Raw genomic sequence first — 15,678 nt, 5'->3', positions numbered from 1 at the left:
TCAGATCATTTCCCATTGGCGCTTGACAAAATAATAAAGCTAGTTGAATTATGTGCATCTAATAACGTATTTTCATTCGGGGAATCATTCTACAAGCAAAAATTCGGGTGTAGTATGGGTAGTCCTTTAAGTCCTGTTCTAGCCAATCTGTACATGGAATACTTTGAAACTACAGTAATAAATGCAATAAAACCCAAAAAACATGCTGTGGATGAGATACGTGGATGATATCCTAACATTTTGGGATAATAGGTGGGGGCAATTTCAATGAATTCCTCTCGAAATTAAACACATTAGTGCACAGCATCAAATTTAAAGTTGAATGGGAAACAGACAACAAAATTCCTTTTCTTGATGTTTTAATAATCAGAGATAGACAGAATACAAATTTACCATATACAGAAAACCAACGTTCCTCACTTTCATACATTCACGGGGTACTTTAGCTATCATGACATTTTCTATCAAAATAGGTGTAGCTAGTAAACTTGTTCTTAAGAAGCCTTGCGAATTTGTTTCCCCAGAATTCCTGGAAAAAGAATTTGAACTAATTCGCAAGCAACTTTCGTCTTTAAAATATCCTGACCATATAATTGAGAAAGCAATTCACAAAGCTAACGTAATTTTCTACCGACCCCTAAAGACAAGACCAGAGATACACCCAACAATAAAATAATAATTCCCCACCTGGACACGATTAAGAGAATAACCAACCCTCGGAAAATCGAAACCCTTTTGTATTTACTTACCCAAACACCTTAGCCAAATCCCTGATTAACGTCCAACAAAAGACATCTCCAAAGGACTCTGGGGTATACGAAATCCCATGCCAGGACTGTGACCAATCTTACTCGGATTTTACAGGTAAATCCCTTCCCCAGAGATTAATACAACACAAACGGTCAGTTAGGTATGGACAACAGAACTCGGCTATTTTCAACCATATAAATGAACATAACCATAGAATAAACTGGAATTTGTCACGTGTAATTTATAGCAGCAACTGCCGGAACAAGAGTCAAATGATGGAATCGGCCTTAATAAAAGAGAGGCAGGTAATGAACATCTCAAAAGGAGGATGGATTTCGGACACGATCGACAACGTCTTCATTCAACCAACCCTTAAGAAGATTAGAGGAAGATTATCAGCGGGGTGACTTAAAATGGCTTGTTTGTGGATGGACCTCTTGGTATAAATACCACCTTTTTCTTGTGAACTTTTCTCATTCATCTACCTGAAGAGGGAGACAGCAGTCTCTGCAAATTGGATAGTAACTTTTTTCTCTATTTTGGTGTTTTTATGGCTCCTTTTATTATTGATATATATATATATATATATATATATATATATATATATATATATATATATATATATATATATAAGTGAATAACGAAAATATAGAATGTGATGAATACTTGAATAGAGACAAAATGCACGAAGGAAAGAGAAACGATGGCGCTCTGCAAGGCCTTTCGACTTCTTGTCCTTTACTTAGCCTCTGCTTAAGTAAAGTGCGAGACGTTGAAAGGTCTTGCAGGACTCCATCCTTTCTCTTTCCTTCGTGCATTTTGTCTTTGTATATATATATGTATATATATATATATATATATATATATATATATATATTATATATATATATATATATATGTATATGAGACATCAATAAAAGCGGCAGTGATAAACAAAACAGAAGACTGCCGTTGTTGCTCACGCCTCTTCAAGGCTAAAAGAGTCACCCAGGTGACACAGAAGTCAGCTAGTTTACAGCGTTGCCTCGTGACGTCACACGCAAAACGGACTCCAAACCTGGTAGGCGTCTCTTTTGAAAATTCTAGTTAAATTGTTTTGTCAAGTATGATTTTTCCTTCAAGAGAGGTTCCATCTAAAAAGATGATGATGGTCATTTGAAAACTGTACCGACGGCGTCTCTGACCTCCGGTTGTGACACCAGGTAAATCAATCACTCCCTAAAAGTAAAGATTAAACCCGATCCCTTGTTCTGTTGCCAGCGACGATCTGAGGAAGGTCTAGGACCTGGAGATAGTTGAATTTCTTCAGCTGTGACCTGAATCTTCCCATATTTTGAGAAGTCTGAGTTACTGCATGGTCTACTTTTATGAAAATGATCAATCTTATAGCCATGTACACAAATCCTTTCGCTGTCTGAGAAAGACCCGTTTTACAAAATCATGTATAGATAACCCCTACTCTTCCACCTTCAGACAGCGAAGTAGCCGAAGGCGGCACTAATTTCAGCGCGGGGCAAAGGCAGCTATTCTGCGTCGCGAGGGCAATCCTACGAAGGTCGTCGCTCCTCGTCCTCGACGAGGCCACCTCTGCCCTCGATGCCAACACGGAAAGGGCCCTCCGCCATGCCCTTGACACTTCCTTCTCTCGGGCGACTGTTATCACCATTGCTGTAAGTTTCCTATCGTCTTGAATTGCCCCAACTCTCACTAGCATTGTCGTCCCGTCAGAGATATATCTGTTGGAGGGTAGTACCGTCACGTGGTGCACTGTAGGCATTGCTAACGGAAGTTTGCACCGTCCCGTAGGCCCCAAGCTGCATGCACTTTTTTTTGTCCAGTATGCTTACATGCAATACTATTATAATGTACTGAGCTTTGCCTGAGTCTACGAGACATTATTCGTCAAGACTTTCATGAAAAAGTTGACTCACTTCTATGAATTACACTTATGTTGACAACTGACATTTCCTCATCTTTGCAGCACGGAGTGAACAGCCTACTTGAATACCCAAGAGTTCTCGTCTTGGAAAACGGGAAGCTGGTCGAAGATGGTGACCCGAAGGAACTATCTAAGAAAGAAAACGGAGCCTTTGCCAAACTTCTCAAAGCAGCTAATGAGCCTACGAAACCTTGAGAATAACAACACTACCTAGGAAGAATATTTCCTACGCCTGAAAATTGACTGCGTGTTCCATAACGAACATTACGCTTTACGTCTCTGTGAATTACGTTTTCTGCCAAAAAATCATTTTTTCATGATGTTGGGACTTTCTAAGCTCGTAGAATTGTGTTTACGAAGTGAGTCACATTCTTACTTGGGAAAGTTTTCTTGAAGTAAAGAATGACAATGGTACAAAGATCGTAATAGTGATTAGATATTTGGTGCTGATATTTGACTGACAGCTGAACGTCATACAAAAAGTATTTACCGTGTCAATGGTTTATAATAAGGCAGTGCCTTAGTGAAGACAAACTCAAATGAAGGACACACTTTGTGAAGTTTTCTCTGTTTGTAAATATGTAAATAATATCTAAAGAGCTGTATATATGGTTATTGTATTTGTATTTCAACATTACAAATTCCTAGCTGTTTAACAAGATCAGCTTTTAAATTCCTGTGATCTTACTGTTCAAAACATGATGGCATTATTGTAATATTTCAAAAGTTTCTAAATGTTTCTGACAAACTGTGCTCTGCGGACTTCACTTGTTGTTGATACCATAGCGCCAGGTACACTGTTTTCTTTTGATAATTCAATAAAAGGAAGACTCGAGAAGCAAGTGGTATGTTTTCAGACATCCTCGTCACCTTATCGAAATGTAAACGAGCCACGACAACTGACCACAAGTTTCGTGACATCTCAATGAAGACCAGCCGATTCACGCAGGGGTCGACTGGGACAAGCTGGATAAAGCGAAATGACCTAGCTATATAGCCCTATTAGGCTAACTACAATGGATCCCAGTGAAACCATACAGCGAGTGAGCTCATCTTTCTAAGAGTAGCCAACTCTTTCTCTCTCTCTTCTCTCTCTTTTATAGCCATTTTCATGGCAAAGATCGTGGATGAATGCTTCTTCGGCAATAGCAGTGAGGGAATTTTAGCATCAGAACAGGCCGAACCGGGAAAAAATTTGTAACCAAATGATTCCTTCGCCAATATGTTCTGATAGGTCCTTAGTACCCAACGAAATCGGTTTTTTTTTTCTTTTCTTTTTTTACATTTTTGCATTATAATCCTAAACCATGCATTTTATCGAGGACATTATTATACAGGAAATTAAAGTAGATAAAATTACCTTTCTAATGATATAAACTTTTCTTTGTTGGTATAATGCTATGATTCAACAAAGGTTGACGTTACAACCCTGAAGATGCATTTTCTCCAAATTTTGTCTTTTGACTTTTTGAATAGGCATTTTCTGAAAACATTTTCGTTGCACTATTAAAATATAAACAAAAAAGTTTCTATAGAATGGTGTATAATATTATGTATCTTACTCAATTTGTGAAGGTGGTAAAGTTCGAAAAGGGTTCCAAATTAAACTCCATATAATATAGGAAGGGAATCTAAGAGTCGAACAGGGAACAAATTTGTAACAAAATAATTCCTTCACCAAAGTGTTCTGTCAAGTCCCTAGTATTACACACACACACATACACACACACACACACACACACAAAAGTCAGGGGCCCCGGGCAAAATTTTTAGGGGTGCGGGGGGAAAACCCCTTTGGAATCCCTTTTTATTTTTTTTTTATTTTTCTGATTATACTCCTAAAGAATGCATTAAAAAAACAATATTATATACGAAATTGCAGTAGATTAAATTACCATTATTAATGGTACATAATGATGTATACTTTGTGGTATCAGTATAGCACCTATGATTCGACAAAGGTTAAATTCCTGAAAATGCATTTCTTTTTATTTTGTCTTTCAACTGTTTTAATGGGCATTTTCTAAAAACAGCTTCGTTGCACTATTAATATATAAAATTTTCTTATAAATTGTCTGTATAATGGTGTATAATGATGTATATTTTACTAAATTTGTGAAGGCGGTACTGCGCGGTTTTGAAAATGTTCCCAGTGAAGTTCCGTAAGTGAGCTACCTCCACGTTTGAGATATGAGATAAATCATAAAGTTTTCCGCACTTGAAATAACAGTTGATAAGACGAAGATGGTAGCCATTTTGACCATAGCGCATTCTTAGATTAGAAGTCGTCTCATTTGCTTTAGCCCGACTTGACACAGTCGCCACATTTTTTCAAAAGCTCAAAAATTAAAAATGCATTTTGAGGAAAAACAAACTTTTTCTTTGTAGATAAAAAAAATGTATAAGCAATGGTGTCAACCAATGTATACTGTACCCGATTAGTAGACTATGTATAGTATTTCTGGTGAAATTCAGAAGAAGGTTACATAAGAAACTCTGAAAATGCACGACGTTGCACATATGCTGAAAGCGACTAGCGTTTCACAGTGTCATATGTAACCTTCTTCCGAATTTCACCGGACATATAATACATAGCCTACTAATCGGGTACAATATACATTGGTATACACCATTGCTTTATTCATCTACGAAGGAAAAAGTAGTTTTTCGTCAAAATGCATTTTTTAATTTTTAAGCGATTAAAAAAAAAAAAAGGTTACGGGAGGCTGAGGTCGGGCCATAGGAAATGAGACGAATTCCAGTCTAAAAATTAGCTAATATCAAAATGACTATCATATTATTCATTTCAACTGTTATTTCAAGTGTGGAAAATGCCTATTCAAAAAGTTAAATGATAAAATTCGTAAAAAAATGCATTTTCAGGGTTTTAACATCAACCTTTGTTGAATCGTAGGTGCTATACTAACAAAGTAAAGTATACATGATTATATATCATTAGAAAGGCAATTTTATCTGCTTTAATTTCGTGTATATTAATGTTTAGATAAAATGCATAGTTTTTAAATACTAGTGACATATCAGAACACATTGGTTAAGGGCTTATTTGGTTACGAATTTTTTCCCGGTTCAACCCATAGGTTCCTTTTCACAGGACCTTCCTAACTGATCGCTATTCGTCAAGTCCAGTCCCCGTAGATATAGGTAATAACTCCACGTCGGGTATTTCTTTGGAAATTACACTTTCGTATAGTGTTTGGGTTGTTTATTAAGACTTTACCGTAAATTGGGTGGCGGGGGGGGGGAGTCGACTGTAATTAGCCCCCAGGGTCCAGTACTAAACGGCGAAATACAATAGACGCCGCAATCCCTAGTGGCTGTCGTATTCGCGGGAACGTTCCTTGCAGTTCGTGTGGAGTTAATTGGCTAGAGTCTCCTCACCATCCCCTTCTCGCAAACCATTCTAGCTCACCTCACCTATCACACAAAAAAACAATCATTGTTATTTCATGCAAAAGTAATTTTAGACTTGTTTACAGTTAAATTGTCTTTAAAAATGAACAAAACAATAAAAATACCTGCCGATTCAAGAGGCATTCGGCCAACGTTAGGCTAAGCTTCTATTCCTTGTTGTTACCATTGCTAAATGCTATTTTATTTTCTTTGGTATTCAAGCACTTTTACTTTAGTGATCTTATTTTAATGTATGCGAAGAAAACTGTTAACAATGGGGATTTATTCTTACATTCTCGAAATTAAGTTGTACTTACGAAATGGTTTAAATGATATAGCAACTTAACAAACGAGCTAGTTTGAGGGCATAGGTCTAGCCTTCACTACTAAACTTCATTTTCTTACCTTTACCAAAGCCTATGGGACATATCTTGTGGCTGGAACGCAAACTGGCCCAGGATTTGTTGAGTTGCTGCACATAAAAACTCCATTTACTTTGAATCTAATGGCAAAAGTTGTTTTTCTACGGGTTGTTTATGTCGTCCTAAAAAATTCTCACCGAGTGACGGAGGCTTCGGAATTTTGTTGAAAACACGTCTTATAAAATGCATTTTAATAAACAACTCTATCGCTACCTTTACATGTCTAAAACTGAAAAAATGTGAGACATAGACAATATCCTATAGCATACCTACTGGAAAGAATGCTTTAATGACGGCCAAGACAGCGGACGTTTAGAGGACGAAATATTGACGCAACCAGTAGTAACCCATAGGCCTACAAACTACTACCTAAGCATTCTTACTAAAGAACAGGATTTTTTTAACACTAAATTATGAGGTATATAAAAGGCTAATGATAGTATGATCTCGGTATTGAAATCGCCACCGCTATTATGTAACAGAGAAAGCGTATCCTAGCCACTGCTAACCAGATATTTTCCTGACTAGCACAAAATTATGGGTAATTTACATTCAGTACGCTTTGCTTACCTGTGAAATCGTACTCCATTTCCTCCTGAAGGATTCCTGTGGTCATTCCTGCACGTATAAGCTGTAAAACGCACTGTTGTGATGATAATGAACGAAAAAAACACAATCAAAATAAACTCAAGGTTTGTTCAATCTGTGGTTCCCGGGCTCTGCGGAGCGCCGCTCTGGTGGCAGTGCACCAAATTACACAGTACTAATATTTAGAAATAACTAAATTTGAACAAGTCAGAATACCTGACTTAAGACTCCCTTTTTCAGTCTTACTGTTTGAATCCCAGTATAATGGAGTCAATTAATTCATTCTCAAAGTAGTAATAAAATAAAGTGCATTGTCAGTATTTTGTTTAAAGCAAAATATAGAACTTTTTGTTTTGGTCTACCTCGGCTCATCTTCTTGACCTTCTGTTTCGAACTTTACATACTATGCGATACGTTGCAACAATTCAGCGCAGAGATGACGGCAGCCCCATTATCTTCCTTCTTTTTTCCAATAAGCATTTAGGGAAGAGACTTAAAAAACACATGACCTATCCTGTGCTCCCAAATCGCACTTGAATCCACTCACTAATGGGACTACGGGTGGCGATAAGCTGGGCGGGAACGACAGCTACTGCAAACGTGAATTCCCACCGGAATGGTGAAGGAATATGAGAAGAAACGATATATATATATATATATATATATATATATATATATATATATATATATATATATATATATATATATATATATATATATATATATATATATATATATATATATATATATATATATATATATGTTTGTTTGTGTGTTTATTACTGTCATCATTGCAAATTATTTTCAGTTCAGTGCGGGTGGCCTAGACCAACCTCAAGGATGGATTGATTCAAGCCTTCACAAAATATGACTGAGCCAAATGAATGACAAACTGAAATGTCCCCATTTGCCACAGCCGAAGCAATTTTATGAGAAATCAATAAACGACACCGAAGTCTTACTGTCTAGTGTTTTTGCTCAATTAAGTTGTAAATTGGGTTACGTTAGGCTGAGAGGTGCATCGATGAATTATTGTTATACCATTTTGATTATCCTCTTTGCCAGCATTCTTCTTGCTTATACTTCTTTTGTTTACTTACGTTTATAATTTTGAAGTTCTTATTTGTTCAGATTTAGCTACGTATTTCTTTATTGCCAACATTTTATTAGGCTTATTAATACGATCTTTGTGTTTAGTAAATGGGAATTCCATTGTTCAGTGAAGTAAGGCTTTATTTTCCTAATAATAATAATGATTATTATTATACGAAGATATGTTTGTTTGTTAGGCAAAGGATACATTTTGCAGACCTCTCAGGTCCAGGATCTTACAAAACACTAACAATGTTTTTCGGCTGTCGAATTTCGTTCTGGGTTGTCCGGAGTCTCCAAAGACCCAAACTGAAGACAGATGATGAGGTATGTGATGACAGCATGACCTACCTGCAGAAGGAATTGGATTTTAGTTTATATATATATATATATATATATATATATATATATATATACATATATATATATATATATATATATAGTCGGACATTAACTTAAGTAAAGTTTAGTTTTGTTCCACAACCTGAACATAGGCCTAAAATCGTATGGCTTCAAGTCTCTATGAAACCCCACAATGCACCGTCTTAAATCAAAGTAAATGTTATGTGAATACTTAAATCAAAGTAAATGTTATGTGAATACTTAAATCAAAGTAAATGTTATGTGAATACGATTGCTGTTATTATGATTGGTCTAAGGAATACTAAAGGTAAAAAACATAAACAGCAACACACTGTAGTGATGCACACGACCATTATGAATTTTCTTTCATTCAAGACTTATAGGTTGAACACAATAATGACCCGAAAGAGGAATTGTAAAAATAAAGAATCAGACTACAGAATACTGATAACCAGAGAGCACCATGACCACAGTAGCCTCTGGAAGTTTGAATTTCAAGTAAATGGCCTCGTGGAATTGTTCCATATGAAGAGGGTTCATCTTCTGAAAAATAGTAATGATAACAATTATATGCAATCTCTCTCTCTCTCTCTCTCTCTCATGCGGAGTAGACTTACAAATCACTTGAATAGTGTGGATTCAGTGCCATGCTTTGCAATAAGATTATATTCTAATTTTTCAAATTTACAATTTGCATGACCCTAATACATACAAGTTGGGGATTGACTATACATGCTTTCTACAATCACTGTTTATACTTACTGTAATAAGAACGTGTCTGTCTAACACAAAGAGACGGCAGACGTCAAAGGAAGGACTGGCCATTAATGCTTTTTCCACCTTCTGCAAACAGGCCTAAAAAGAGTAAATAGAATAATTATTGGTTTATCTTTGAATATTTAGTAAAACGATGCGTATGAATAAATAAGGTGCTTAACTAATCTGTTTTCTGAATAAACGAATACGTGAATAATTAATTAATGGACTGAAGACATGAAAAATCTAATTAACTAAATATTTAAATAACATATGATTATAAAGACAAGCCATTTTTAAGGTTATCTAAATGCACAATTAGAAAATACCAATTAATTGATAATAGTAATTTCCAACTACGCCACAGCAGAAGTAAACGTCATATTCATGATGTTCTCCCTTACTTATAATAATAATAATAATAATAATAATAATAATAATAATAATAATAATAATAATAATAATAATCCAGCATTATTCCCATATGAATATTGACCAATCATTAAGAAGTATCGCTTAACCAGAAAAGCGAGTAATAAGAAAAATAGAAAAGATAATATATAAGATTAATTCGCTGAATTCTGCCATTTTATTCAACAGAATTTGTTTAAAAGAGGGTCTTCTTACAAAAAATAATAGTAATGATAATAATAATAAAGAGGCAACAGAATTAACCATCTGATGTTCATGGACGACATCAAGCTGTATGGTAAGAGCATTAAGGAAATAGATACCCTAATCCAGTCTGTAAGGATTGTATCTGGGGACATCAGAATGGAGTTTGGAATAGAAAAAGGCGCCTTAGTCAACATACAAAAGGTCAAAGTAACAAGGACTGAAGGGATAAAGCTACCAGATGGGAGCAACATCAAACACATAGATGAGACGGGATACAAATACTTGGGAATAATGGAAGGAGGGGATATAAAACACCAAGAGATGAAGGACACGATCAGGAAAGAATATATGCAAAGACTCAAGGCGATACTCAAGTCAAAACTCAACGCCGGAAATATGATAAAAGCCATAAACACATGGACAGTGTCAGTAATCAGATACAGCGCAGGAATAGTAGAATGGACGAAGGCAGAACTCCGCAACATAGACCAGAAAACTAGGAAACATATGACAATACACAAAGCACTACACCCAAGAGCAAATACGGACAGACTATACATAACACGAAAGGAAGGAGGGAGAGGACTACTAAGCATAGAGGACTGCGTCAACATCGAGAACAGAGCACTGGGGCAATATCTGAAAACCAGTGAAGACGAGTGGCTCAAGAGTGCATGGGAAGAAGGACTGATAAAAGTAGACGAAGACCCAGAAATATACAGAGACAGGAGAATGACAAACAGAACAGAGGAATGGCACAACAAACCAGTGCACGGACAATACATGACATAGACTAAAGAACTGGCCAGCGATGACACATGGCAATGGTTACAGAGGGGAAAGCCCAAGAAGGAAACTGAAGGAATAACAGCGGCACAAGATCAGGCCCTAAGAACCAGATATATCCAAAGAACGATAGATGGAAATAACACCTCTCCCATATATAGGAAGTGCAATACGAAAAATGAGACCATAAACCACATTTCAAGCGAATGTCCGGCACTTGCACAGAACCAGTACAAAAAGAGGCATGATTCAGTAGCAAAAGCCCTCCACTGGAGCCTGTGCAAGAAACATCAGCTACGCAGTAATAAGTGGTACGAGCACCAACCTGAAGGAGTGATAGAAAACGATCAGGCAAAGATCCTCTGGGACTATGGTATCAGAACAGATAGGGTGACACGTGCAAACAGACCAGACGTGACGTTGATTGACAAAATCAAGAAGAAAGTATCACTCATTGATGTCGCAATACCATGGGACACCAGAGTTGAAGAGAAAGAAAAGGAAAAAATTAATAATTATCAAGACCTGAAAATAGAAATAAGAAGGATATGGGATATGCCAGTGGAAATTGTACCCATAATCATAGAAACACTAGGCACGATCCCAAGATCCCTGAAAAAGAATCTGGAAAAACTTGAGGCTGAAGTAGCTCCAGGACTCATGCAGAAGAGTGTGATCCTAGAAACGGCGCACAGTAAGAGTGATGGACTCCTAAGGAGGCAGGATGCAACCCGGAACACTATAAATGCCACCCAGTCGAATTGGAGGACTGTGATAAAGCAATAATAATAAAGGTATAGGTACGTAATAGTAATTTCTCTTAAACCGAGTTATTTTGGAGTATTACATAAAAATGTTTACTCATAATGAACACCAGCAATAATAATAATAAGTGTATCATACTCACCTTCTTTGTCTCGGAATATCTGCGCATAGTAGAGATCCTGTTCAGTTCACGAAGGCATTCTTCCTTCTGCAATAATAATAATAATAATAATGGATATCTATTCTGTAAAATGGACTCTAATAGTTTGTTTTTATTACTATCACATTTCCTCACTATCTCTCTCCCAGTGTCTCTTTCACTCCCTCTACCCCTAACTGGCTGCTTGTTTTTAGTTTGACCCTATAAACACCAACCTCTCTCTCTAATACCACTCCTGCTCCTCTCTCTCTCTCTTTCAGCCCCAGTCTGCCTGCTTGTCCATAGATTTACCCGTTTACCCCAACTTCTCTCTTTGTCTGAAACCACTCCTACCCCTCTCTCGCTCCCTACCTGTCTGAAGTAGCACTTACAGCAGCCTGCTCCTCTCTCTCTCTAATTAAGTTCCTCGTTGGACTAGTGGTTTTCGCGCTCGGCTACCAATCTGGTGGTTCGAAGTTCGAATCTCGGCTCGGCCAACGCGGAATCAGAGGACTTTATTTCTGGTGATAGAAATTCATTTCTCGATATGTGGTTCGGATCCACAATAAGCTGTAGATCCCATTGATACATGACCAATTGGTTCCTAGCCACGTAAAAATATCTAATCCTTCGGGCCAGCCCTAGGAGAGCTGTTAATCAGCTCAGATGTCTGGTAAAACTAAGATATACTTTTTTCTATCTCTAACTCACCTTCCACCACAAAGGATCAGCGAGACGGGTAATCTCCACGACGCACAGAATCTTCAGCGAGATGTAAGCACAGTAGTACAGATTTAACCCCTTGCTAGTCAGGTAGAGCATGGTCGTAGCGTTCACTGTGCTGGTCAGGAGGATCATAATGACCAGAGGACCAGCGTAGTCCGTAATCTCGAGGACTGCCTCATCCAAGGACATCAAGTAGTTGGCCACCTGGTTGTGGCACGAACTGGTGTTGGATGTTCGCCGTGTGGGTTCATCTCCTGAAGAAGTGGTCAGACGCTTCTGTTGGGCAGTCTTGGTGCGGGTGTCGATTCGGGTGCTCTGTAGAAGTAAGAGATTTAGACAACAAATTTTAGGAATTGGTACAACTAAAATGGGAACTTCATGTAGATTAAACCTTTGGTTTATAAATTCAGTGGGTACAATCGTTGGGACATTTATAAGTCATACCCAGCATGACTGAACAGGGAAGATCATTAACAGAGTTCTCCTTTAACAGAGTATCAGACCCTGTTTACTATGTCCGGCCACAGACAGGTTGCTGAAAACTTAACCTTCTTTTGTTTAATGGTGTGACTGTAGATATCAATATGCCCTTGTGTTTATATATATATATATATATATATATATATATATATATATATAAGTCATATCACATTTCCGTGATTCATATACATATATCGAGCTACAATGTCCTTTAATATCTAATTCGCTCTACCTCGGAATTAATATATTTTCATATATGCTTAACCGAAGGGGAATTTTTTCTCGATAATAGATTTGCCTGGACCAGGGCGCGAACCTATGGATCCTTTCAAACCCAGGAACGTCAGTGAAGCTTTTCCTACTACACCACTCGCGGTGGTGTAGTAGGAAAAGCTTCACTGACGTTCCTGGGTTTGAAAGGATCCATAGGTTCGCGCCCTGGTCCAGGCAAATCTATTATCGAGAAAAAATTCCCCTTCGGTTAAGCATATATGAAAATATATTAATTCCGAGGTAGAGCGAATTAGATATTAAAGGACATTGTAGCTCGATATATATATATCTATATATATATATATATATATATATATATATATATATAATATAATATATATTATATATATACTATACTATGCAATCAAAATTAGGTGATATTAAGTAACAAAACACTTACATGCAACAGAACTGTTGTTAAAAACTAAGGCATAAGTATTCTTATAACTTACAAGTACATGCTTCGTCAGGGACGTTACTAAGTCTTCAATTATAAGCGACTGGTCATATGGCATCACTTGAATTAAATTCCCGTAGTTATTCTTCCGTCTTTCTTCTATTTCCTTCAGAGGAGACGAAGATATACGTTCGAAATTGAGACACATGTTACCAATGGTGTCTTTACACTCGAGGTAAACAATTTTCAACAGAAAATACACGAGAAGGATCACAGCTACCACCATCAGTTCAAAGACAAGATCACACGTCCCTCCAACTGATAAGTAAATAATATGGTCCCGTATCTGAAGCTTACCGAGTCTTTTAAAGGCATCGTAAGTCAGATAGATGAGAGAGCTAGACGTTCCGGCTATGTATATGAAAATGAAATAGTCTCTCTTAGTCACAATGGATCCCCTGATGCTGACACCGTTTCCCGCCAAAATGCGTAGGATTCCCGCCAGCCTGTGGCTTCTAAGGACTATGTAAGGAAAGAAGACCGACAAAAGGCCGTATGTTCCGTAGTTGAGTATGTACGCGCTGACTCTGGCTGTCATTCCTTTGATATTCCTCGGAGAATAGATGATACTCGTGACAGATAAACCCGTCATGACGGCCATCAAGGCCAAAGACCATAAGGTGGCCGAGAGAGACCGTCTCACTTCTACGTTTCCGAAGTTGTTGCTCTTCCAGATGTAGGGATAACAACCCAGTGCACGCAGCACATTCAACAGAAAAGGAACTAAGCCTATCGAAAAACGATGCAGTTTCATGGTCTCTCTTTCCTTAGAATGTATTTCAGATTATAGAATCCATTCAAAAACGCCACACTCACTTTTCAGGACTATTTGTACATAAATTGTTCTTTCTAGTATAATCTCAATAGTTAAATTACAGCATTAGATTTTCCAAACGCACTAATGGTTAAATGTTTAATATAAAAAAAAAACAATATTGACAAGTCGCAATTAAGTAGAGCTTATAAACCTGTTTAAATGGTTATTTGATTGATTAATGGTTTACAACACCTGTGACGATATGCGTCTCTAATCGTTAGACCTAAGCACAGTCATGAGACACTCCCCAGTGACCTCTAGCATCCGTACCCAGCAACTGACAACCAGCTGCTGTTGGACACGAAAGAAAAGCTTATAAAACAGTCTTGCGTAAACAGAAAACAAACAGGAGGCGGATTATCAAAGAATGCCTGACGAAAGCCTTAATTGAAGGCCGTCCAATAGCGCAGTCGTCACCTTGCACACGGAATAATTATTAGTCGTTGAGAGGAATCGAACTGGGTCGATCGCCTCGCCCCCGAGGATGGAGTGAAAGCTGTCATTAGGCACGGGAAATTGTTGGCGCAACGGAAAGGTGTTAAATAAGAAAGGGAAGCGCGAAGGTCTTCAGAAAATAAACAGACACATTTGACAGTTACTTGTTGTGAGGTAACCTGTCGATTTTCGTTGCTTTTTAAGAGGTTGTGAGCCAATTGGACTGAGCAACCTTTCTAATTCTATACTCAGCGGAGAGTTATCTCATAAATCACACAATTCTTCTCTTACTTTCCCTTCGATTCTGACTTTCAGTAACATCAATAAATTTTTGAAAACATTCCTTTTTGCAATGAAGCCCGGTCAAGTTTCACTTTAAAATGGGTAACAATTCCGTCATCATAATCACATCTTTATCATTTTTATCAACGTTAGTAAACAGTAATTTGAACAAGCTAAAAAAAAAAAAAAAAAAAAATAGACTAACATACAAACCTTGTAAAGAGGAAGAGGAAAACCTGCTTTTATTCCATTACGGTGAAGTTCGGAAAAATTAATTTCGTTAGACTTCTATGATTCATAAAAAAAAAAAAAATAGTAACCTGTGTAACATAGATGAAGTCTTTATGAACCAAATGAGACGTGATGTATAACTTGAGATAAACTACGGTATGACCAACAGTGCCATGTGGTAGTGTTCCAAGTCTATGCACTTTTGTGAAGTTCACATTAAAAGATTATTTGTATACGTATTTGAGTTTGTACATCAATATTTTATTTTAGTTTTGAAGTGGTTAAGTACTTTATGCCTTGATTTCACATTATTTGTGCCCCCCCCTCACCCTATTTTTTTTTTTTTGC

The 15,678-nt window shown here is 37.2% G+C and overlaps 2 protein-coding genes across 2 annotated transcripts in view; one reads left to right on the top strand and one right to left on the bottom strand.

Annotated features, from left to right (window-relative positions):
• The window catches only part of LOC135203013 (ATP-binding cassette sub-family C member 9-like), a 113,725-nt gene extending 110,198 nt beyond the window's left edge, over positions 1 to 3,527 (top strand). Inside the window, exons 31-32 of the mRNA XM_064232580.1 lie at positions 2,224 to 2,420; positions 2,732 to 3,527. Of these exons, the coding sequence (XP_064088650.1) occupies positions 2,224 to 2,420; positions 2,732 to 2,884 (350 nt within the window). The 3' untranslated portion in view covers positions 2,885 to 3,527. The remainder of the gene's footprint in view (positions 1 to 2,223; positions 2,421 to 2,731) is intronic.
• A 4,808-nt stretch (positions 3,528 to 8,335) lies between these two features.
• LOC135202710 (uncharacterized) lies at positions 8,336 to 14,857 on the bottom strand. Its single transcript, XM_064232188.1, has 5 exons — positions 13,561 to 14,857; positions 12,341 to 12,670; positions 11,633 to 11,698; positions 9,328 to 9,420; positions 8,336 to 8,553 (listed from the first exon to the last, which is right to left on the bottom strand). Exons 1-5 carry the CDS (start codon positions 14,317 to 14,319, stop codon positions 8,449 to 8,451), a joined length of 1,353 nt encoding a protein of 450 aa, XP_064088258.1. The 5' UTR covers positions 14,320 to 14,857; the 3' UTR covers positions 8,336 to 8,448.
• Between the last annotated feature and the right edge of the window lie 821 nt (positions 14,858 to 15,678).

The sequence above is a fragment of the Macrobrachium nipponense genome, chromosome 33 (genome assembly GCF_015104395.2).
Source record: "Macrobrachium nipponense isolate FS-2020 chromosome 33, ASM1510439v2, whole genome shotgun sequence".
Classification (NCBI taxonomy): domain Eukaryota; kingdom Metazoa; phylum Arthropoda; class Malacostraca; order Decapoda; family Palaemonidae; genus Macrobrachium; species Macrobrachium nipponense.
The sequence above is the reverse complement of the archived record's forward strand: the minus strand, read 5'-3'. Positions and strand labels throughout refer to the sequence as shown.

What these genes read in the sequence shown, in the direction of transcription:
- LOC135202710 (XM_064232188.1), bottom strand. Translation starts at nt 14,319, where the DNA reads ATGAAACTGCATCGTTTTTCGATAGGCTTAGTTCCTTTTCTGTTGAAT. An exon ending in CCCTGACGAAGCATGTACTT is followed by an intron (nt 12,671 to 13,560) that starts GTAAGTTATAAG and finishes TTACTTCTACAG; the next exon opens with AGCACCCGAATCGACACCCG. An exon ending in ACAGACACGTTCTTATTACA is followed by an intron (nt 8,554 to 9,327) that starts GTAAGTATAAAC and finishes TTCCTTCTGCAG; the next exon opens with GTAGGTCATGCTGTCATCAC.